This window comes from Malaclemys terrapin, chromosome 2, assembly GCF_027887155.1.
Source record: "Malaclemys terrapin pileata isolate rMalTer1 chromosome 2, rMalTer1.hap1, whole genome shotgun sequence".
Lineage (NCBI taxonomy): Eukaryota > Metazoa > Chordata > Testudines > Emydidae > Malaclemys > Malaclemys terrapin.
In genome coordinates this window covers 239,432,284-239,457,958 of record NC_071506.1, presented here as the reverse complement: position 1 = coordinate 239,457,958, position 25,675 = coordinate 239,432,284, and the positions used below count along the sequence as shown (strand labels likewise).

The window sequence follows — 25,675 nt, the reverse complement described above, 5'->3', positions numbered from 1 at the left end:
AACACTTTTTAGTATTGACATGACCTGGCACATGAAGTTTGCCACCTGGGCTTCAAGGATATTATCATTTCTACCAAGGTCACAAAATTTATAACTGAGAAACTGATCCTCATCTCTTTAGGAAATTCACTTGGAAACGTCTCAAAAAAAAAAATAAATAACCTTAGTACACACTTCCAGCCAATCCCTACCCCACCACTGCAACACAAAAATGCAACACTGAACATTCTCATGTGACTATCACAGTGTTTCTCCTGGTTTTAAAGAGTTTCTTGCTTGAGACCCTATTTCTTCTACATCTGAGGAATACAAAAATGGTTTAAAAACAACAACAAATATTTTCAAAGCAATAGAAGCTTTTGAAGTACACTCTTTGCATCAAGTGTTCAGGAGAAAGTTAGCATCTGCCAGAAGTCAATGGAAGCTTTATCATTTACTTCTGTGGCCATTGGATCAGGACCTTGTATATTATTATGAATTTTTAAAACTAAAGCATAATAAGAACAAGAGGAAAATAAGTAGAGTGTGCCTTTAACAATCACACATCTGAAAATATAGCAGTTCAGCTACATCAAGAATTGTTCTTTTAAGGAGTGGAGACAAAAGTCCACGAATAGTGTGAACTCTTACTATGCTCAGACCCCACAGCAGAGATAGGATGTGAATAAGCTGCCTCCATTGCTGTAGATATTAGCAATACAGTATGATGCATAAACCAATTTAATACAAAATTTATCACTTTTCACCTCCAGGAATATTAGAAATTATGTTAAATCTGTTTGAAAAAAAGAAACACTGAAGGACCCTTTTCAGTATCATATCACCAGACCACAATGTGCCAGAACTCAAGGGATTAATGTGAACAGCAGCAAAGCTATAGAGAACTTCTTAATTTTCATTTTCTTTTGGAGTGGGAGATGGGTGTGGAGAGATAAAGAAAAAAAATCTCACTTTCCAATCTCCTCCTTCCAGTACATATTAGAGGAAACTAGACAGCAGTCTCAACTCTTATCTGAAGTTGTACATTTCCAGTCACCAGTACTGCTGTATTAGCAAAGAGGCAATATAGCAGGCTTATAATGATGCAGCACATGCACACACCAGAAAAAAAAGTCATAAAAATACAATAAAAACAGAATATTCAAAAAGTGCTTTTAGTTTGATCTGTTTCTAGCATATAACTTTATTTTACCAGTTTTCAATATTATTTCAATCCTGTTTATTTAGCTTTCAACAGAGGCTTGCTAGTTACCATGCTCTGAAACAGCTCACCCAAAAAATAAACCAGGACTGCTAGAACTTTATCAAGATCCCTATATTGTGAGACAGAACAGTAGCAGTTTTTTGTTGCCAATAAATTTCCCAATTAGTGCTCGGACTAGTGGTAGGACGAGCACTGAACTGAATTTAGTTCAAAACATAATGCTTCTCTTAATATCCTGTACAAAAGTAAGTAGTAAAAAGTTTCTTTAGTAGTAAAAAATTTGCTACAATGTTAGATCTAAAATTTAAATCGTTTATATGTTGTTACTTTGATTTCTTGCAAATATTTTTACATCACTCATTATTACCAAGGCAGTGACTCCACTGTCACCTAACAAAGTAATTCCACATTCACTTTTCTAGCCTAAAGTTACATGGTTATGTTTCCAGAGAAGCTATTTTTGTAATATTGTATTACTTGCCTTTGCTAGATGTACTCTCTACTTCTATGGTTTAATAGCTTTGATTCAGTTTAGTATTCATCTCATTACTCAAAACAACTCCTCTGAAGTTGAAACTGGCATGTTCCCTTACTGAAAGTATATTGATTCCAGTTCCAGATAGTACAGAAACTGGTTTGCTAGTGGCTGTTTATTCACAAGTTCTGGCTTTAAAAAAAAAAAGTTATTTAATTTTGCAATCTAAGTTATTTCGCAAAACAAATTTTTTTAAACGATTGATTGGTGAAATTGTATTTACCATCTTGACGTGTGTCAACATACCCTCAGTCATGACCTCTGTTGGAAGAGGAACACGCAAGTAAACAAAGCTATCCCCTTAAGGTTCATACTTCACAGACCCCATTAGCTCGGGTTAGCAAAGGATTGGACATATCCAGCTATGACATCACCCTACTGTAAATCTGATTTATCTGGGGCGAATATTTCTAAAGTTATTTTGAAGCTTGGCTTAGAACGACCAATGCAAAAGCAAACAAAGCAAGTACTCCGATTGCATCTGGAGGATAACAGGGTAGTTTACATTAACCCCTCCCTTCCTCCAACAAATTCAGTGGTATTTCTGTACGTACAGGCTCTTGCTAAAGCTGCATGCCATGCTAGGCAACAAGATGAACTGCAATCCCCTGGGAAGACAGACAACCACTTTTTTAAACAGTGATGTAATCTCAGTTACTCAGCAATCCAGGCTCTACAAAGCCAGGCTCTTCCGACCTACGCCGCTTTGCTCCTGCCAGCTTTGCACTCAGCCTGAACCCCGCGGACAAGCTTTGCCAGCCGATGACGGTATGGGAGGAATGCACAATCGAGCCTTCTCTTCATGGCACTTCTGCTCTGCATGCCCCGTGCAGAAGGACAAGAACTCTGGGCAATAAGGTCGTGCGGGACCCAAGAGATCCCGAGTCCCACTAGACCAGCGTGACTTCGAATTCGATTCCCCACCCGTGGCCGTTCTATTTAAAACAGAGATCGCTGTGCTGTTGAAACACCCCACCCCCATTAGGGAAGGAAAGCACCAACTAGACGGACAGACCCAGGACCTCCCCGGGTCTCCCAAGAGCTCGCCAGTCTCTCTAGGGGAGCCAAGCTGGAGCCACTTACCGAAACTCCATTAGCCTCTCCCCGAAGAGAGCGGCAAGTATCCCGGCCAGGGCGAGCACCAGCACTTTCCCCATGGCTCTGCGCTGGAGGCTAGTCTACGCCCCCCTCGCAAACCAGGCCGAGCGCGCCCGCCTTTGAACTAGGGCTCCAGGGCTCCGCCCACGGCCACTAATTGTCCCCTCCCAGCTGCGAGAGCCTCGGGGCCGCTAAAGGGGGCAGGCGCTCCGCCTCCAGCCACGCGCTCGCCCCGCCCCGCCTCGCCCTGTCCCCGGGAGCCTGCCCGGGGCTGAGCGCCCTGTCTCTGCGATATCCCTGAGCTAGGGCTGGCAACGGGGAGAGACACAAACTCCCCGAGCAGGAGAGAATGGGCGAGGGGACGCTTCTAGCTCCAGCCTAGCAAACACCAGCCGCAGGAGAAAGACCCTGGGCTAGATTCACACCGGAACTTGGGGCAAGTCTACGCTACAGAATTAATTCAACCTGGGTTACGTCGATATACAGCCACTGCAGTAATTGAATCGGTTTTACACGTCCACACTATGCTCCTGATGTCGGCAATGCACATCCTCGCCAGGAGTGCTGGAACCCATTTAACTGTCAGCGTGAGGCATTATGGGACAGCTTCTGAAAGGCAGCAGCAGTTGGTGTAAACAACACTGTGTCTACACTGACACCACCTTGCCCTAACTACATCGACCTAAGCGCTGCACCTCTCACAGAGGTGGCATTATTAAGTCGGTGTAGTGGGCAAGTTACATCGGCAGGAGCTACATTTTAATGTGGACACTTCCAGCGTTAGGTTGACGTAAGCTGCCTTATATCTACCTAATTCTGTAGTGTAGACTGGGGCTTAGGCAGACACCTAGCCTGAGGCACCAGTCCACAGGCACACAGGCCCCTAGGGAACTTCTACTGCAAAAATGTAGGTGCTGGGGGAGTTTAGGGCACCTACAGAGTTTGGTGGCATCTGGGGGGGGGGCGTGGATTTGTGAATCCCTGATTCTGGAATTTAGACAGCTAAAATGGCAGTTAGGGGCCTTTTGGGGAATCTTAGCCCTGTGTCTCCAGTGATAAGAAATGGCCAAAGATTTCCCATTAAAAAGCAATGAGGGAAAACTACATGTGTCCCCAAGGGAAACAGGCACAACCAGCATTGTTAACCTGCAGCGATTCAAAAAGCATCAGCCACGCCTCCCTCAAATTACAAGATTAGTTTAAAAATCATGAGATTTTAAAATAATAAATATTGGGATCTTTTTTCTTTTAGTTTCCGAGCCTTTTAGGTTCACTCCATGTTTGCCAGCTTTTCTCTGAAATCACGAGGACTAGAAATGTACTTTTTTTTTTAAAAATGGAAGCTGAGATTCTCCTGTAATCTCTTCATTTCAGCATCTATGGCAAATCAGCTGCCAGAGAGCAGATGCATTCCCCTCCACGCCTTTGTACTACCCTTTGATGTCCCACTCTGCATGCGTGTGGGTCTCAGACATTTTTATTCTTGGTTCCACACACAGTTTTTGCATGTAGGGAACCTAGGCACACCAAGATCAAGTGGTTTAGCAAAGGTCACTCAGGAAGACTATTGCAGACCTAGGAATTGAACCAAGACCATCTGATTCCAACTCCAGCGTTTTAACAGAAAGACTAAGTCCCTTATGTCACTGTGGCATTAACGTTTTGTAGGGATGCTCCTTGCAATAGCAACCTCATTATAGAATGGCACCTGCCCAGCTACCCCTCCTTCCAATCACAGAGGGAAGAGGTGTTTCTGGTCTGAATGTCTCTTTGTGCTCCATGGCTTTTCTAGAAACAGAGGTGCTTATACTTTTGTGGAAAAGCACCAGAAAGCTTCAGAAAGCAGCAGCTCAGACTTGGAGGCTCTATTCCATGTGCATTCTCCCAGGCTGTTTACAAGGGTGTTCAAAACACTATGTAACTATCAAGATTCATCCCTGTGTAAATCCATTGGCCTGAGATTTGCAGCTCCCAAAGCTACACGTCAGAACAAAATAAAAATATGTGAAGTATAGAGAACAGCTATCCTAGGGCAGAGATGCTAAACAGATATTAGAGTGTTTCTTCTGTCAACATTTAAAATTTTGAAGTTTCACAATATCAACATTTTGCTATTTGAAAATGTTTTACAGGCTTTGTAGTTGGTTGAAAAACTGGGGAGAAATTATAAATCTATTGTTGAAAATTTTTCCGTTTCCCCCCTCAAAATTCAAGATGTTGAGAAAAATGTTCACCAAAATTCAAATCAATTTTACCAATTTTAATAGACACTATTTTAAAATAGCCCTCATCTGTTGTAAACTGTAGCACCATTAACCTCAACAGAGCTTTGCTAGTTTACACCATCTGAGTTTCTGAACTAATATTTAAATTGATATTTTCCCTTTAAGTTATCTGAACAGGACAAGCCAGTGATGCATTTTGCCAGATGTAATCCAAAATAAATATATAGGAATTGCACTTGATGTTTTGAACATTTTAACAATAATTTGTGAACTTTTTCCTTTGCTTAGTAAATATTTCCTTAAAATCCTTAAATGTACCTTCATTTTGGATTGTAACATGGCTAGACGTAACAAACAATCGATAGCCTCTCTTAAACTGCCCCAGATGTCAGAATATGTGCAAGGCTATATGTTAGTGACTTCTAGGTGCATACAGCTAAGACTTGAAATTTAATTTAGTCAGAACCTACCTAAAGATATTTTCTCAGGCCTTCTAATATATGCTGCCTGTTTCATTCCAATTTCCATCAATCTCCCCTCCCTTCCCCCTTCAACCCGCAAAATATGCCTAAAACAAAAAAATATTTTTTATAATTTGGGACTCTTAGCAGGCTACTGACAACATCTGTTTCCTCACAAGCTGATATAAAAATGAGAGAGCTGGAATTGTATTTGCCGATCTTTGTAATGCATTTTGAAATTCTCAGATGAAAAGCATCAAAAGAACAAAGTGATATCATTATTATTTGATTGTTTTATTTCTGTAATAAAAATCCACACAGAGCTATTAATGAAGCACTGAGCAATAAAGGAACACTGTTGACCCATTTTCTGTAAAGCTTATACATGTTTTGCCTAACAGAAATGTTTGTTCTTCTCTTCTTGACCATATGAAATTTCCACACTAATCTATATTTTAAAATGGAATATTCCATCAAATGAAGAGCAGATGGTCACCCTAATTAGAAAGGGACATCAGTGATTTTAAAATCCTGTGACAAAGAACACATCACTCCATCAGTGTCCCTGAGGTATAGGGTCACCTACCATATGGCCAGCTTCTTTGAAACTGCTGAGCAACTCAGTTACTAAGTTGCACCTTTGTTCATTCAGTCATGTCTCTAATGGAGCCTATTTACTCTAACTTCTGCAAATGAAGGTGTTTATGCCACGCATTGAAACTACTTTCATAGAGTGCAGAGTCACAATGTCCATTCCAACTCCCACAAAAGTCAATGGAAATTCTCCTGTTGACTTAAAAGGGAACAGACTCAGACCAGATAGTAGGAAGAACCTCAAACAAGAAATATTTCTTGCTTACAAATTGCACTGTATTATTTATTTAAATAATTCGGATTGTATCTCTTACTCAAATGAACTCAAATGATTGTCAAACCAGTTTCTGATCTCATTTTCTCCACTGTAAATCCTAAGTAAGGGTATGTCTACACTACGAGAGTAGTTCGATTTTACTTAAATCGAATTTTTGGAATCGATATTTCAAATTCGAACGTGTGTGTCCACACTAAGGACAGTAATTCGACTTTGTGAGTCCACACTAACGGGGAAAGCGTCGACATTGGAAGCGGTGCACTGTGGGCAGCTATCCCACAGTTCCCGCAGTCCCCGCTGCCCATTGGAATTCTGGGTTGAGCCGCCAATGCCTTCTGGGTAAAAAAATGTGTTGAGGGTGCTTTTGGGTAACTGTCGTCATCCGTCCATCACTCCCGCCCTCCCTCCCTGAAAGCGCCGGCGGGAAATCAGTTCGCGCACTTTTCTAGACAGTGACAGCACGGACGCCACAGCACTGCGAGCATGGAGCCCGCTGCGACCATCGCTGCAGTTGTGGCCGTTCTCAACGCCTCGCAGCTTATCATCCACCTTTCCCAGAGGCAGATACAGATAAGTCAGGCGAGGAGGCTACGGCACCGCGGTGAGGGCCTGAAGTCTGAGAGTAGCACAGACCTGTCAGAAAGCACGGGACCCAGCGCCGAGGACATCACGGTGGCAATGGGTCATGTGGATGTTGTGAAACGGCGATTCTGGGCCCGGGAAACAAGCACTGGCTGGTGGGACCGCATAGTGCTGCAGGTCTGGGAGGAATCCCAGTGGCTGCGAAACTTTCGCATGCGTAAGGGAACTTTCCTTGAACTTTGTGAGTTGCTGTCCCCTGCCCTGAAGCACAATGACACCCGGATGCGAGCAGCCCTGACTGTCCAGAAGCGAGTGGCCATAGCCCTCTGGAAGCTTGCAACGCCAGACAGCTACCGGTCAGTCGCGAACCACTTTGGCGTGGGCAAATCTACCGTGGGGGTTGTTGTGATGCAAGTAGCCAAGGCAATCGTTGATGTACTGCTGTCAAAGGTAGTGACCCTGGGAAACGTGGAGGTGATCATAGATGGCTTCGCAGCGATGGGATTCCCAAACTGCGGTGGGGCCATAGATGGAACTCACATCCCTATCCTGGCACCGGAGCACCAGGCCAGCCAGTACATTAACAGAAAGGGCTACTTTTCCATGGTGCTGCAAGTACTGGTGGACCACAGGGGACGTTTTACGAACATCTACGTCGGATGGCCGGGCAAGGTTCATGACGCTCGTGTTTTCAGGAACTCTGGTCTGTTTAGACGGCTGCAGGAAGGTACTTACTTCCCAGACCACAAAATAACTCTTGGGGATGTGGAGATGCCTATAGTCATCCTCGGGGACCCAGCCTACCCGTTAATGCCCTGGCTCATGAAGCCCTATACTGGCGCCCTGGACAGTGAAAAAGAACTCTTCAACTACCATCTGAGCAAGTGCAGAATGGTGGTGGAGTGTGCTTTTGGCCGTCTCAAGGGGAGATGGAGAAGCTTACTGACTCGCTATGATCTCAGCGAAACCAATATCCCCATTGTTATAGCAGCTTGCTGTGTGCTCCACAATCTCTGTGAGAGCAAGGGGGAGACCTTTATGGCGGGGTGGGAGGTTGAGGCAAATAGCCTGGCTTCTGATTACGCCCAGCCAGACAGCCGGGTGATTAGAAGAGCCCAGCGGGACGCGCTGTGCATCCGGGAGGCTTTGAAAGCTAGGTTCCTGAGTGAGCAGGGTAACCTGTGACTGTAAAGTTTGTGTACAGAGAAGCTGAACCTGCCCCCGTTTCTTTACCCAGTTAATGTTGACTATCCTCTCCAGTTACATACCCCCTTCGCCCTCTTCCAACACACGTTTAGAAATAAAATCACTTCTACTTTGTTAATGAACACCGTTTTCTTTATTACTGTTTTCGCGGGAATGTTTTAAACCTGGGACGCAGACTGTGGTGGGGAGCGGGTGTAGTGTAGTGACGCAAATGATGCTTCTAAACTCCAGGATTGACAGGCTCCGCTGTGGTGGACTGGTTGTTTCAACGGAGCCTGTCATCCCTCCTGATCGGGACTGTGTGTATGGGGGGGCTATGTGACTTTGTGGCAGGGGGAGGACGGTTACAGATCCCCTGCTGCGTGGCTCTGTGATCCAGGATAAGGACCGCCGCATAAGATCTGTAACTGCCCTCCCCTGCCACAAAGTCACAGAGCAACCCACCCCCCACCACAGAACATGAAAACCACCTCCCAGACTGACCAGGGTAACTAGTGACTGCACTGTGTATGTGCCCTGCTGCTGGACCTGCCCCCGCCTATGTACCCTGCTAAAGGTGACTGTCCTGTCCAATTACCAACCCCCTTCTCCCCCTTCCCCCCCTCCTCTAAAAGAACATGATTGAAACAGTAATTAACAGAAACGTATTTTTTATTAGCAACTACACATGAAACTGGGAGGTGAAACTTGGATGGGGGCTTGTGTGAGGCGGGAAGGAAAGAACTTGTCAAATTTTGGGGAATGAGAGCCTTCTACTACTAGAGCTGTCTGCAGGGGTGGAGTGAGAGTTTGCACGGACTCTGCCGCCCCTCCTTCTTTGCACTTTGGGTGAGGGGGGTATGGGACTTGGTGGCGGGGGAGGGCGGTTACAGATAGACTGCAGTGAGGCTCTGTCCTCCTGCCTCCGTTCCTGCAGAACATCCACAAGGTGCCGGAGCATGTCCGTTTGCTCCCTCATTAGTCCAAGCAGCGTTTGAGTCGCCTGCTGATCTTCCTGCCGCCACCTCTCCTCCCGATCCATGTGTGCTTGGTGCATTTGGGACAAGTTCTCCCGCCACTGGGTCTGCTGTGCTGTCTGGGCTCGGGAGCAGCCCATAAGTTCCGAGAACATGTCCTTCCGTGTCCTCTTCTTCCTACGCCTAATCTGCGCTAGCCTCTGGGAGTGTGATGCCAGGCTAGGTTGTGAGACAGTCGCAGATGTGGCTGTGGGAATGGGAAAAAGGGAGTGAATTCCTCAGAAAGATAAATGTAGTTGTGAACAAAGAACATAGTCTTTCTCTGTGAACAAGGCCATGCACAGCACCTATCACATGCGCACTCAGGACAAGGTCGAATTCTCGGCCTTCGCATTCAGTGCCTGGGGTCTTGCACTGCAGATCTGAGAAGCGGGGCAGCACACCGGAATTTGTGTAGCAGGCAGACATGGTAAGCCGTAGACTTGTGGCAGCTTAAAACTTTAATAGTAGCACTGGCCTCCTTTCACATTGAAAGCAATGCCAGTCCCTGCTGCCAGCAATCCGGCAAGCAGGAACTCTGCCCCTGTCCCACCCCCTCGCGGCTGTCCCCGGGAAAGATCCCTGTATGCTGCCCCTCTCCCGCCTCCACCGCGTGGCTGCAAACCAGCGGTTACAGTTCTGTAAAGGAACGGGCAAGCAGTCCCAACACTAACATTCCCCTACCTAATTCAAAGCAGGTCACCATGAGCGACATCACCCTGATGAGGATCTCAGACAGTGAGAAAGAAAGAATGCTTCGAGAAAGCCTCCAAAGACCAGGGCCGTATGCCACCCTGCTCTGCAGGGCAATGATCCCTGAGTACTTGATTGTCTCGTGGCGCGGAAACGTTTCATACTATGGAGGACCCAATAAGGCCGCTCTCCCCAGAAACCTGATGCAACGGCTTTCCAATTACCTCCAGGAGAGCTTCCTCGAGATGTCCCAGGAGGATTTCTGCTCTATCCCCGGACATATAGACCGCATTTTACTGTAGCTGCACTGGCAGGGACTAAAGAGTAGAGCGGCTGGGGCAGAACAATCATGCTAAACCGGACATTGTTAGATTTTTTTTCAAGAGTTGCACTGCCCAGGACTGAAACGTTAAGCGCTTAGGGCAAACTAATCATGAGAAACCCATTGTTGTTATTCTTAATATTCCTGTTCTGTTAAAAATAAATGTTTAGATGTTTAAAACACTTACTGGCTGATCCTTCCCCAGATTCTGTGTCCGGGTTAACGGCTGGGGACGGTTGGTAGGGGATCTCTGTAAGGGTGATGAAGAGATCCTGGCTGTCGGGGAAATCAGCGTTGTAAGCGCTGTCAACTGCCTCGTCCTCCTCATCTCCTTCCTCATCTTCCCCGTCCGCTAACATGTCCGAGGAACCGGCCGTGGACAATATCCCATCCTCAGAGTCCACGGTCAGTGGTGGGGTAGTGGTGGCGACCGCACCTAGGATGGAATGCAGTGCCTCGTAGAAACGGGATGTCTGGGGATGGGATCCGGAGCATCCGTTTGCCTCTTTGGTCTTCTGGTAGCCTTGTCTCAGCTCCTTGATTTTCACGCGGCACTGCGTTGCATCCCGGCTGTATCCTCTCTCTGACATGTCTTTAGAGATCTTCTCGTAAATCTTTGCATTCCGTCTTTTGGATCGCAGCTCGGAAAGCACGGACTCATCGCCCCACACAGCGATCAGATCCAAGACTTCCCGATCAGTCCATGCTGGGGCCCTCTTTCTATTCTGAGATTGCACGGCCATCACTGCTGGAGAGCTCTGCATCGTTACCAGTGCTGCTGAGCTCGCCACGATGTCCAGACAGGAAATGAGATTCAAACTGCCCAGACAGGAAAAGGAATTCAAATTTTCCCGGGGCTTTTCCTGTGTGGCTGGTCAGAGCATCCGAGCTCGGACTGCTGTCCAGAGCGTCAACAGAGTGGTGCACTCTGGGATAGCTCCCGGAGCTATTAGCGTCGATTTCCATCCACACCTAGCCTAATTCGACATGGCCATGTCGAATTTAGCGCTACTCCCCTCGTCGGGGAGGAGTACAGAAGTCGAATTTAAGAGACCTCTATGTCGAACTAAATAGCTTCGCGGTGTGGACGGGTGCAGGGTTAATTCGATGTAACGGCGCTAACTTCGACATAAATGCCTAATGTAGACCAGGCCTAAGTCTTCTGACTCCAGTGAATTACTCTGGATTGATGTTCATGTCACAGAGTATAATCTAGCTCTTTTAATGCCTGGATTGGTAGAACCCACTGTGTTTGCCTGTTTGGGCAATGACACATGCTGATGAAGGTTGAAATAGTCTGTTATTAAATCAATAATCTATATGAAATCAATAATCTATATACAATATGTAGCATCCTTCAGAAGTTATTTGATAAAAAGATGAAGACTACAACTAGAATACCATGCTTCAGAGAAGTGGATGGAAAGGACACGTTTAAAAAAGAAAATATATAAGACTTGCATAGTCCTTACATCTCTTATTACTAATGTCAATTGAGAATAGATCAGTTCCAAAATTATCTTGATTATTGGAACATTATGCGGTACAGCAAAATTATCTTTGCTTCAGATTGTGATCTGAGACATTTTGTTAAGAACATAAGAACAGCCATCCTGGGTCATACTAGCCCAGTATCCTGTCTTCCGACAGTGGCCAATGCCAGGTGACCCAGAGGAAATGAACAGAATAGGTAATCATCAAGTGATCCATTCCTTGTCACCCATTCCCAGCTTCAGGAAAACAGAGGCTAGGGACACCATCCCTGCCCATCCTGCCTAATAGCTATTGATAGACCTATCCTCTATGAATTTATCTAGTTCTTTTTTGAACCTAAAGCTTTTCTTTGATTATATGTAAGTCTGAATGAGGTCTCCCCTGACAGCTAGTGATGTGCTGTGGGAAAAGACTTCAGGAGCAGACTTTGTTTGCATAGACATGCCTACTCTGCCTCGGTGCAAAGCAAGATGGATCTGCTTTGCCAAAATTGATAATTTTGGCAAAGCAGATCCATCTTGCTTTGCACCGATTGATAATTTTGGCTGCTTTGGGGTTGCAAATCACTAGTATTTTAATGCAGGGATAATGAAATGTTGCTATCCTTATTGTATGAGTAAAAGACAGCAGAAGTGTGCTTAGCATGCCCTGGTTGAGGGGGCTCACCCCTAAGTGAATCTTATTTGCTAAGCAGGAGGTAGGGATGCCAAATCCCAGTGATGAGGAGGTGGGTAGGGATGGGTGTTTCTACATGGGGGTGTGGATTCTGACAAAAGAATCCTAGACACCATTGGACTTATTCCTCTACAGCATTCAAAGGCAGAACTGATTAGGCTCAAATTGATGGCCCTTATTTCTGGGTGGTGATTCCTGGAGCTGACATCACTATTAGGTGGGTCCAAAAGCTAAGCCTTAGACATTGTGTGGGGACGGTGTTGCAGCACAAGACAACACAGAAACTACACTGGTAGCGAGGTTCCCCTCTACCTGCTGAAATCACTAAGAGCTGGGTTAAGTGGCGGAATCTTAGAATGGGATGTCACAGAGAGATGGTGGTTATCAGCAGCAGCAAAGAATGGTGGCCAATGGCGGCAGAAAGACAGTGGCAGCAGTGAGCAAGCTGGAGAGGTGGGAGCAGCAGAGGCATTTCTCAATGCCCTCCTAGAGATGGGAGATGAACACACCTCCGAACTTTGGGTCTTTGCTAACCAAGGACAGCCAACTGTGAGTGGCATGCAGCAGAGGGAGACGGCATGTTAAGGGACATCTGTCAGTCAGATTTTCACATCGCAAGGCAAGAAACTGAAGCAAAGGCCACTGCCCAATGCACTGTGGGGTGGATATTTGCCTGTAGTCACATGCTTTTGAATTGTGGCTGTGGTGTTAATGTTGGGTCCCCTTTTCCCCTTTTAATATAAGTTTTATTTTGTTATACACTGCCTAAGTGCTTGCGAATGAGGGAAGTATTGCTTCTTAGAGGTACCACTACCCAGGGGTGATGTTTAGTTTCCCAAGATTTCTGGGTGGGGGCTCAAGCTAGTTCTATTCTATGCTGTTAAGAGAAACCCCGAGACATTGATCCCGGCTCTTGTTGGTGCTGACTCCACCTGGCAGAAGGGTTACATATATATGTTTTGATCAACAGATTAATAGTATTTAATATTCCAAACAATTCTGATAAGCGTGTAGCCATAGTACCTAGGAATACTAAAGACATGAATTCCTCTATAGTGGTATCTCAATCAAACAGATTAAAAATAAAATCATATTAAAATCTTTTTCAGTTATTTAGTCACTAGCTCCAAAAACTCATGTTTCATGTTCTCTGTGTATATATATATATCTTCCTATACACTTTCTACTTCCATGCAAGTTGGCTGTAGCCCACGAAAGCTTATGCTCAAATAAATTTGTTAGTCTCTAAGGTGCCACAAGTACTCCTGTTCTTTTTGCGAATACAGACTAACACGGCTGCAACTCTGAAAAACTCAGATGATTCCCTTAAGTAAGTGTGGGTTTATGGCCAAAATGTGGCCCAGCTACTGCAGGCAAAAGGTGCACGAGACCCTCCCTTTACACCCCTGCAGTGCGTACTGATTTCATGGATAGCAACACAGGAGGGAATCTCAACTGATCCACTATGTCCCCCCTCTTATAGGTGAGCAGGAGGGGGAAATGCACCAGACAGCATGGCTGTGCCCCATCCCAACCACAGTGTGCCAATCAGGGATTATACCAGGGATTGCACACTGCATCACATATAAACCCAGCACATTTTACTCCCTCATTAGTCATGATCAAGTCTTGTAGGTCCCAATCCTGCAAATACATGGGTTTAACTGTATCACCATGAGACAAGAAGTAAAGTGTATAGGTATTTGCAGTATTGGGACGTTAGTTAATAAAAGCAATTTCTGGAAGTGGATGTTTAAAGAAAAGCAACAACAACAACAACAAAACGGTGATGTACAGAACTGCTCACAAGTGAAAGGGATGGGTATGTATGACATACCAGGGAACAATCTGGACTGATGAATAGCTGTGTCCCCTCAGCTCTCTAAGCTGGGGTGCCTTTTACATTGCTTTGCTGTGACAGCAACCACACCTGATCTGCTCTCACACCCTCCAGCATGTAAGATACTCCCAGTTATATTGTCTGAGTGCTGTAGTCAGCCACTCTTGAATTACACTGCAGAGAGACACCAGCAAACTCTCAATCTCAGACTTTCCCCAGAAATGTGTGTCTGTATGCCCAGCTTTCTCCTGGACAATGCAAGCTCATATAAAATCTGTCATTGTATTAATAGAAAATGATATGTACAAATCCCGTTATCATAAATGGAGTTTCCCAAACACTTCAATTTAAACACACTGGTTTAGATAAAACAATAAAACAAGTTTATTAACTACAAAGGATAGATTTGAAGTGAATATAAATAATGAGTCATAAAAGTCAGAATTGGTTACAAGAATAATAAAAGTGAAATGCAACTAATGCCTAACTTAACAAACTAGAGTGAATTCAAAGCAAGGTCTCTTTCACCATGTTCAGCAGTCCTACTGGCAGAACAGCTTTCAGTCAGGATCCCTTCCCCAGTCCAATGCTGCTTCTTTGTTCTTCAGGTGTCGTGGACAGAGAGAAAGGGAAGAATGATAGTGAAATATCAGAGGGGTAGCCGTGTTAGTCTGGATCTGTAAAAGGCAACAAAGAATCCTGTGGCACCTTAAAGACTAACAGATGTATTGGAGCATAAGCTTTCGTGGGTGAATACCCACTTCATCAGATGCAAGCTTATGTTCCAATACATCTGTTAGTCTTTAAGGTGCCACAGGACTCTCTATTGCTTCTGATAGTTGTTTCCCTTAATTGAGAAGCATCTCCAGCTGAGGTTCAGGGTGGACAGGAATCCCAAACTGTTTCTTTTTAAGATGTAGATTTTTTGCCCATGTCCCTTTTCCTGCCAATGAATAGCTGTTTAGCAGAAGATGGCCCATTTGACCTTGTTTACACTGGCTGAGGCATCAGCTTGCCCTTTGTCTTGGAGGAACTGGTTTGGCTGCTCTCCAGACTTGGACTATGTCTTGGTAACACCATACAGAGGGATCTTATAACTTTATATAGAATGTTGACACACATATTTTATCAGGACAATATTGACCAGTGAGTTATGAGTTTTCAAATGATACCTCACAAGGCACACTTGTACAAAGTTTATTATAATAGTGTGCAAGGGATGAAGAGAGTGGTACAGACCATCACAGTATGGAAATATAGTTCTTGGAAAAACTCAGAAAGGATTTTGCACAGATCAGAAAGAAATGTGCAGCATGATCAGTCCATAGAAGAGACCAAGGATTTGAGATTCCATGGTTAGGGACATTCATCCCCTGAAAAATGTTTAGTGAAAATCAGTACAATGTACTTCATATCTTTTCAATCACCTTATCCTTGTGGGACAGGTTTATTACTAATAATTCCTGATCATATTGTACATTTACAACACAAGAAATAATTATTTAGAAAGGTTTTTATAATGTATCATTTTACTAGTACAAAACAAAATCAGATAGAAGAGTATTGAGAAAATAATTAGAACATCATGTATCAGTAAAAACATTGTATGAGATTTAAAAAACCAACAAACTTCATAATATCACAAGTGACAGATGCAAAATAGTCCCTGGATTCACAAAATACTACAGTAAAAATGGGGGAAAGCAATATATATATGTCATGCCAAAAATATATCCCCAGGCTCAGACTTTTAGATATACACAATTCATTTATTAAACTCTGGATTCTTAAACAGGAAGGCTCACTAAGTTTGATTCCCAGCTTTCAACTGTCTAGATAACAAAGAGGACAGATCACTGATATAGAGTGAACTGGATCACTTGGTAAACTAGGCACAAGCAAACAATATGCCTATTAATACGGCCAAATGTAAATGTATACATCTAGGGACAAAGAGTGTAGGCCATACTTACATGATGGGGGACTTAATTCTGGGAAGTGGTGACTCTGAAAAAGATTTCAGAGTCATGATGGATAATTAGCTGAACATGAGATCCCAGTATGACATGTGGCCAAAAGGGCTAATGCAATCCTTGGATGCATAAACAAGGAAATCTCAAGTAGGAATAAAGAGGCTATTTTATCTCAGGCTACATCTACACTACGGGGGGGGGGGGGGGGTCGATTTAAGATACGCAAATTCAGCTACATGAATAGCGTAGCTGAATTCGACGTATCGCAGCCGACTTACCCCGCTGTAGGGACGGCGGCAAAATCGACCTCTGCGGCTTCCCGTCGATGGCGCTTACTCCCACCTCTGCTGGTGGAGTAAGAGCGTCGATTCGGGGATCGATTGTCGCGTCCCGAAGGGACACGATAAATCGATCCCCGAGAGGTCGATTTCTACCCGCCGATTCAGGCGGGTAGTGTAGACCCAGCCTCAGTATTTGGCACTGATCTGACTGCTGCTGGAATACTGTGTCCAGTACTGAGCACATATTAAGAGGGATGTTTATAAATCGGACAGGGTCAGAGAAGAGCCATGAGATTGATTAAAGGATCAGAAAACAGGCCTAATAGTGATACACTCAAGGAGCTACATCTATTTAGCTTCCAAAGAGAAGGTTAGTGGGTTACTTGATTAAAGTCTATAAGTACTTACATAGGGAACAAAAATATTTAATAATGAGCTTTTCAGTCTAGCTGTGAAAGGTATAACATGATCCAATGATTGGAAATTGAAGATAGACAAATTCAGGCTGGAAATAAGGTGTACATTTTAACAGTGATGGTAATTACCCATTGGAACAATTTACTGGTGGTCATTGATTCTCCATCATTAGTAATTACTAAATCAAGATTGGATGTTTTTCTAAAAGATAGACTCTAGGAATTATTTTGAGAACTTTTCACATGAAAAAAGGGGGAATCCACGAAGCAGAGTATGACTTTGAAAGCCAGTCTGCTTCCCACACCTCTCTACACAGAGCACAGCATGCTGCCCTTTGCTTGGGGTTTCATGGCAAAGGCATGATTTAGCCCTCTGCCAGCAAAGTCTGCTGCACTCTGTGGGGATGGGTTAGGGATTCACCACCAGAGGAAGGGCAGGATGTGTTTCCATCACTGCCCTTCCTCAGGGTTCTACCAGAGGAGGGCAGCCTTAGTTTTCACCAGGTGTTCAATAGAAGTCCCACTGGCATCCTGGCCATGCCCCACTTCCTCCCCTGCCCCACACTTTTCAGGCTGTGCTGATGTCTTGTGGGCTCTTGATGGAGGGGAGCTGACAGTCATCACATGCTGCTACAACCTTCCTCTTGCAAGTTTTCTACCTCCAGGGATCATGTGCCCAGGATGAACAGCAAGTCAGTGGCAGAACTAGGAACAGACTGAGAACTTCTGACTTATAAAGAGCAAAACATGGGATTGGGCCATGCTGCTTCCCTATGCAGCCAGTTAATACACTGGTCTGTAATTACCATTTTATTCTTTATAACTCCATCCAGAGGACTCCTTTTAAAACATAATGGCCTCATTTGATTGCAAGCTCTTTGACTAGGGTCTCTCACTTTGGACCGCCCGCAGCTTCTGGCAATTACCAAGATGCAAATAATAAATAATAATCATTAGGCATAGGGGCTGAATTGATAATTAAAATGAGCAAGAGTTAAACTTCATTTAAAAATGTGCAGTGATTAAAATAAGGAAACATCCTTTAGCCTAAGGCAGTTGCAACAACTGAAATTCTAGAGATGATGGTTGTACAGTTTCTTCTACTGATCCACACCCCAGGAATTAGCTGGTTTTGTGAGGTAATTAACTCTTTTTCAGTGGCAGACTTTGTTGGCTTAGTAGCGGCAGATCAGATGGCATGGCTGATGAGCAAAAGATTTCTCTAATGTTGACTGGTGAAAGACCAAAAGGTACGTTCAGTTTGGTATTATTATTTTACCACTTTCATCACGAGCTTGATTAAGCTGTTATAAAAATGAGGAATTCAAAGATAATTTCTCAAGGAACTCTAAAATGGTGTGTATCATCCAGCTTACTAGATATTTAACTTTTTTATAGTTGTATATACTCATGGCAACAAGCATGTTTATAAAACAAAAGTTTCAATAAGCTTTTTGACTGCTGAATCATGGACTAGGAACCCATTGTGGTGGGTGCTGAACATACAGAGAAAAAACAATTGCCCCTGCCCCAAACAGCTTACAATCTACTGTATAAACTCGATCATAAGCCGGTTCATGTATAAGCCAACCCCCCCACCCCCAAGATGGATAAGTAAAAATGGAAAATGTTTATGACCCATTCATAAGCTGACCCTATAATTCAGGAGTTGGCAAACTTTGGCTCCCAGCCATCAGGATAAGCTGCTGGCGGCTGAGATGGTTTGTTTACCTCAAGAGTCCGCAGGCACGGAGGTAAACCTAAGTAAACAAAGTGTCCCAGCGTGGCAGCTGCTTACCCTGATGGGCCGGGACTGCAACTGGTGGGGAAATTTTTTGGGGGGGCAGAAGCTGGGGGTCAGGGGAGTAACCCCTGTGACAATCCCCCACATGACCCCACCCCTAGCCTGGGACCCCCACACTCTCCCCATCCCATCCCTTCCCACCTTATCTGGGGAGGGCCAGGGGAGGATGTCTCTGGCCTGGCCGGAGCTGCTCCAGCAGGCTGGGCAGCATGGCCGCAGCCTGCTCTGGCAGGCCAGACCAGGCAGCATGGCCGCAGCCTGTTCCAGCAGGCTGGGCCGGGTGGCATGGCTGCAGCGTGCCAGCCCCGGAGCTGCAGCTGCTTTGGAAGAGGAGAGCAGCCTGGCCAGAAGCGGAGAGACTCTGGCCCCGCCTCTTCTCTTCTGGCTGTGCTGCCTCTCCTTGCTCCCTCTGTTTGGGGGAGGGGCTGTGGCCCACCTCTCCCTCTCTATACCCGTTCATAAGCCGACGCCCTTCTCTGGTGCTTCCCCTTTTTACTAAAAAAATTTGGCTTCTGAACGAGTATATACAGTAAGTAAGCTACTAAGCTTTTCATAGAATCATAGAATATTAGGGTTGGAAGAGACCTCAAGAGGTCATCTAGTCCAACCCCCTGCTTAAAGCAGGAGCAACACCAACTAAGTCATCCCAGCCAGGGCTTTGTCAAGCGGACCTTAAAAACCTCTAACGATGGAGATTCCATCACCTCCCTAGGTAACTAATTCCAGTGCTTCACCACCCTCCTAGTGAAATAGTGTTTCCTAATATCCAACTTAGACCTTCCCCACTGCAACTTGAGACCATTGCTCTTTGTTCTGTCATCTGCCACCACTGACAACAGCCTAGATCCATCCTCTTTGGAACCCCCACTTCAGGTAGTTGAAGGCTGCTATCAAATCCCCCCTCACACTTCTCTTCTGCAAACTAAACAAGCCCAGTTCCCTCAGCCTCTCCTCGTAAGTTATGTGCCCCAGCCCCCTGATCATTTTCATTGGCCTCCGCTGGACTCTCGAAAACTGGACGCAATACTCCAGATGTGGCCTCACCAGTGCCGAATAGAGGGGAATAATCACTTCCCTCGATCTGCTGGCAATGTTCATACTAATACAGCCCAATATGCCATTAGCCATTTTGGCAACAAGGGCATACTGCTGACTCATATCCAGCTTCTCATCCACTGTAATCTCCAGGTCCTTTTCTGCAGAACTGCTGCTTAGCCGGTTGGTCCCCAGCCTGTAGTGGTGCATGGGATTCTTCCTTCCTAAGTACAGAACTCTGCACTTGTCCTTGTTGAACATCATCTGATTTCTTTTGGCCTAATCCTCCAATTTGTCTAGGTCACTCTGGACCCTATCCCTACCCTCCAGCATATCTACCTCTTCCCCAGCTTAGTGTCATCTGCGAACTTGCTGAGGGTGCAATCCATCCCATCATCCAGATCATTAATAAAGCTGTTGAACAAAACCGGCCCCAGGACCGACCCCTGGGGTACTCCGCTTGATACTGGCCGCCAATTAGACATCGAGACTTTGATCACTACCTGTTGAGCCTGACAATCTAGCCAGCTTTCTATCCACCTTATAGTCCATTCATCCAATCCATACTTTTTTTACTTGCTGGCAAGAATACTGTCCGTTTTCTATAGATTAGTATATGTATGATGTTACCCTATTAGCATACATGTCAATTTGTTGTCATGGCACCTTTGCGGTCAGACATTCTGTCTAGAACCTTCCGGATGCTGGTGGCAACTATGTTCTGTGGGTGGCTGATGTCAGTATTGTGGACAAAATTCCCCGTCTTGCATGCTACTTTCAGTTCCCTATAACTTATGAGTTAACTTAAATTTCTCTATGCCAAAAGTTATAGGCCTCAAGCCTCACGCCATCTGCTAAAGCCAAATCTTACAGGATAAAAGCCTGTAGGTTCCTTGCATTACTACTAAATATAATAAAACAGAATAACAAAGCAATTAATATAATACAGGTGTGCTGGCCCACTGGGCTACAGGCCCCCCCTTGATAGGGTGATTGCTAATGAACCCGATCACATAAATTTTAGGGCCTTACTATATGTTTAAAGCCTGTGCCTTACATACATTAGATGACTGATGGAAGCACCACCTGCCCAATCAAGATGTGGGTATAAATGCCTGTGGGGTGCAACAAAATTTAATGTGACCTTACACTCCAATTGACCATAAAAATATATCGATATTTGGTCATTGCCATACTGGCCACTCCCGATATATGTCACCCTATATATATAGTTGGCTAACCAGGTAGGTTACCAATGATGAAGATGACGATGGATCCCATTGGTACCTTCCTTCTGGCCACACCGCGGTGTGTTCACTTCAAACATTACTTTTATACTGATGTACTGATCCCTTGTTAGAGCACCAGGCCATCAGTGAAATGTTTCACATTGGGAGGTATACCAGCAGAGGAGGTACATTGCTGTGATAGTTGTAGACATTATCTTTGAGGTGACCTACTGAGTGGAGCTGCCAAGTGACCAAATACATCCCCATCTGGATTGGGCCCAGTTAAGGAGGTACCATAATGTAATCTTAGTTAAATAAGAGTCTTAATTAGGGTGTAGTGTCACAGACCCCATTTCTGAGCTGCCCTCAGTAGAGACCAGTGGTATTCCTCAATAAGGATTAGAGCAAGTGGCTCTTCCTGTTTCATTTTAAAACAATTTTAATACCACTATTTTGCAACTATATATATTTTTGATGAAATGTGGGGCTTTTTCAACTCATAATTATGCTATATATGTATACTGTATGCAGAAATGGATATATGACATACGGTTTTCATTATACCTTTGATATAAGTGTAGCCACCTCTCACCCTGGAGTTATTGATGAGAGGATGGGCCTTTCTTCCAGGTTAGTACAGGTGACATGGTTACATTTGTTAGCTGAGGGTTACACCTCTACCTGTTATACCCTTTTACAATATGTTCAGTTTTCATACATATTATGTTCCAATACATAGATATATACATTGATATCATTAGTTCAGGCAATAAACTTAATACTGTTTGTTTTGATTTTTAATTTCCCCCAAGTTTGGTATACTGAGGATGAGATCATATGGCTTCAAGGAAGGCACCAATGTACCAAAGAGTGTCCTTGCACCAGAGCAACAAAAAGTGTCTCTTATATCGGGCTGCTGCCATTGACTCCAGTTGCTTTAGCATTAAGAGTTCATCATTTGGAGGTTTACTACAAAATCTATTTTTCTTTGCTTTCTTCACATGGTTCAAACGCTGGAGCTTGTGAGTTTGCCTCTTTGAACAAACTGCTAGGACCTCAAGACTGCTGCAGAGGAGGAACAATGCTGTCAGCATAGTGCTGTAAACTGGATTTGGGTCCTCTCTGAGGGTCTTGTCTTATTGCTGAGTACCTGCAAAGACATATCTCTCCCCTGGTACAGCAGAGTGAGATTTGATATATAGCATTTACTAATTTAGCAATTTAGTTTCTTTTGCTATTCCTAAACAAAAACACCAACATATTTTACAAGGGCAAATTCACAAATAACAAATAGCTAAATGGTTAACAAGATTACTTTTCACTGGACATATGCACCCCCCCTTGTTGGGGTGATAACCCTGATGGTTATTTTAATACCAGGTTACATTAGCTATATTATGAGAACCAAGCAAAATATATGAGATTATAAAGCACTATAGCTATAATATAGCTATTAATCTTACATTAATAGGATGGTGGTTTGCTTAAGAAACTTTTGAATTGTAATTTGGAGTTTGCCAAACTGGCCACATTGCCTGACAAATTCCAAATCAAAGCTAATAATATATATATATATATGAGTTAGGTCCACATAAATTGTTCATTGAGACAAACATACCTATATCTTTGACTGATTTTTGCAAAGATTGAACCACCCCAGGTGCCATAGAAGGACAGACACCATGGTGGTTAGATTCTAATTTTACTACTGAAATGGTGGGGTACCACAAAGAAAAAATATTTTACTACTAATTGTGCAGAAAATTATTGTTGCAACAAAAACTTCCACAACATGTGAGGAGAAAAAAAATGGTTTAGTCATGTGACACAAAACATAAAAATAAATTCAAAAGATAAATAAGTTCAGAAGAAGTTTAAACAAGTAATTCCAACATATCACCAATGGATTAAACATTGTTATTTAGAGCAGGTCCAGGAATCCTCAGAGTTGAAATTATTAATTTGTTCTAGGTATATAGCTTGGTTTGCCTATAATATAAGTATGATTATTAAGCCAGGAACCTGCTTTTCTTGAATCTTTAGACCCTAGATTAAAACAGAAGTGGGTGGAAAAAAAGAATTAAAGCAGGCGCTAATATTTTTCAGGAAATATGAAGGCAAAACTGTAATTAGATTAATTCCATATTTTACATTGATGAATTAGGACCTATAATGATAAGCACGATTTATCTTGCAGGTAGCAAAGTTTGCTACATGTTGAAGAAGCTTCAGCACTTTCTTAAAATAATGTTTCCGCATAAAGTGGAGACAACTTTTTATTTCAGAAGGTTGAAAAAGCTACTAGGGGGGAAGCTGTTCTAGACTTGATTTTAACAAATAGGGAGGAACTCGTTGAGAATTTGAAAGTAGAAGGCAGCCTGGGTGAAAGTGATCATGAAATCATAGACTTTGCAATTCTAAGGAAGGGTAGAAGGGAGAACAGCAAAATAGAGACAATGGATTTCAGGAAGGCAGATTTTGGGAAGCTCAGAGAGCTGATAGGTAAGGTCCCATGGGAATCAAGACTGAGGGGAAAAACAACTGAGGAGAGTTGGCAGTTTTTCAAAGGGACACTATTAAGGGCCCAAAAGCAAGCTATTCCGCTGGTTAGGAAAGATAGAAAATGTGGCAAAAGACCACCTTGGCTTAACCACGAGATCTTGCACGATCTAAAAAATAAAAAGGAGTCATATAAAAAATGGAAACTAGGACAGATTACAAAGGATGAATATAGACAAACAACACAGGAATGCAGGGGCAAGATTAGAAAGGCAAAGGCACAAAATGAGCTCAAACTAGCTACGGGAATAAAAGGAAACAAGAAGACTTTTTATCAATACATTAGAAGCAAGAGGAAGACCAAAGACAGGGTAGGCCCACTGCTTAGTGAAGAGGGAGAAACAGTAACAGGAAACTTGGAAATGGCAGAGATGCTTAATGACTTCTTTGTTTCGGTCTTCACCGAGAAGTCTGAAGGAATGCCTAACATAGTGAATGCTAATGGGAAGGGGGTAGGTTTAGCGGATAAAATAAAAAAAGAACAAGTTAAACATCACTTAGAAAAGTTAGATGCCTGCAAGTCACCCGGGCCTGATGAAATGCATCCTAGAATACTCAAGGAGCTAATAGAGGAGGTATCTGAGCCTCTAGCTATTATCTTTGGAAAGTCATGGGAGACGGGAGAGATTCCAGAAGACTGGAAAAGGGCAAATATAGTGCCCATCTATAAAAAGGGAAATAAAAACAACCCAGGTAACTACAGACCAGTTAGTTTAACTTCTGTGCCAGGGAAGATAATGGAGCAAGTAATTAAGGAAATCGTCTGCCAACACTTGGAAGGTGGTAAGGTGATAGGGAATAGCCAGCATGGATTTGTGAAGAACAAATCGTGTCAAACCAATCTGATAGCTTTCTTTGATAGGATAACGAGCCTTGTGGATAAGGGTGAAGCGGTGGATGTGGTATACCTAGACTTTAGTAAGGCATTTGATACGGTCTCGCATGATATTCTTATCGATAAACTAGGCAAATACAAATTAGATGGGGCTACTATAAGGTGGGTGCATAACTGGCTGGATAATCGTACTCAGAGAGTTGTTATTAATGGTTCCCAATCCTGCTGGAAAGGCGTAACGAGTGGGGTACCGCAGGGGTCTGTTTTGGGACCGGCTCTGTTCAATATCTTCATCAACGACTTAGATATTGGCATAGAAAGTACGCTTATTAAGTTTGCGGATGATACCAAACTGGGAGGGATTGCAACTACTTTGGAGGACAGGGTCATAATTCAAAATGATCTGGACAAATTGGAGAAATGGTCTGAGGTAAACAGGATGAAGTTTAACAAAGACAAATGCAAAGTGCTCCACTTAGGAAGGAAAAATCAATTTCACACATACAGAATGGGAAAAGACTGTCTAGGAAGGAGTACGGCAGAAAGGGATCTAGGGGTTATAGTGGACCACAAGCTAAATATGAGTCAACAGTGTGATGCTGTTGCAAAAAAAGCAAACATGATTCTGGGATGCATTAACAGGTGTGTTGTGAGCAAGACACGAGAAGTCATTCTTCCGCTCTACTCTGCTCTGGTTAGGCCTCAGCTGGAGTATTGTGTCCAGTTCTGGGCGCCGCATTTTAAAAAAGATGTGGAGAAACTGGAAAGGGTCCAAAGAAGAGCAACAAGAATGATTAAAGGTCTTGAGAACATGACCTATGAAGGAAGGCTGAAAGAATTGGGTTTGTTTAGTTTGGAAAAGAGAAGACTGAGAGGGGACATGATAGCAGTTTTCAGGTATATAAAAGGGTGTCATAAGGAGGAGGGAGAGAACTTGTTCACCTTAGCCTCTAAGGATAGAACCAGAAACAATGGGTTTAAACTGCAGCAAGGGAGGTCTAGATTGGACATTAGGAAAAAGTTCCTAACTGTCAGGGTGGTTAAACACTGGAACAAATTGCCTAGGGAGGTTGTGGAATCTCCGTCTCTGGAGATATTTAAGAGTAGGTTAGATAAATGTCTATTAGGGATGGTCTAGGCAGTATTTGGTCCTGCCATGCGGGCAGGGGACTGGACTCGATGACCTCTCGAGGTCCCTTCCAGTCCTATAATCTATGAATCTATGAATCTATGAAAAAAAGCAAAAAGATTATATGTTGCTGGCTTTCTTTCTCGTATTGGGTAAGTCTGGAGTTGCAACTAACCTCATACCTATTTATGGAATAATAATACACAACTGATT

The 25,675-nt window shown here is 43.8% G+C and overlaps 1 protein-coding gene across 1 annotated transcript in view; it reads right to left on the bottom strand.

Annotated features, from left to right (window-relative positions):
• Positions 1-2,976, bottom strand: part of LOC128832795 (serum paraoxonase/arylesterase 2-like) — a 52,002-nt gene extending 49,026 nt beyond the window's left edge. Inside the window, exon 1 of the mRNA XM_054020397.1 lies at positions 2,823-2,976. Within this exon, the coding sequence (XP_053876372.1) occupies positions 2,823-2,896 (74 nt within the window). The 5' untranslated portion in view covers positions 2,897-2,976. The remainder of the gene's footprint in view (positions 1-2,822) is intronic.
• Between the last annotated feature and the right edge of the window lie 22,699 nt (positions 2,977-25,675).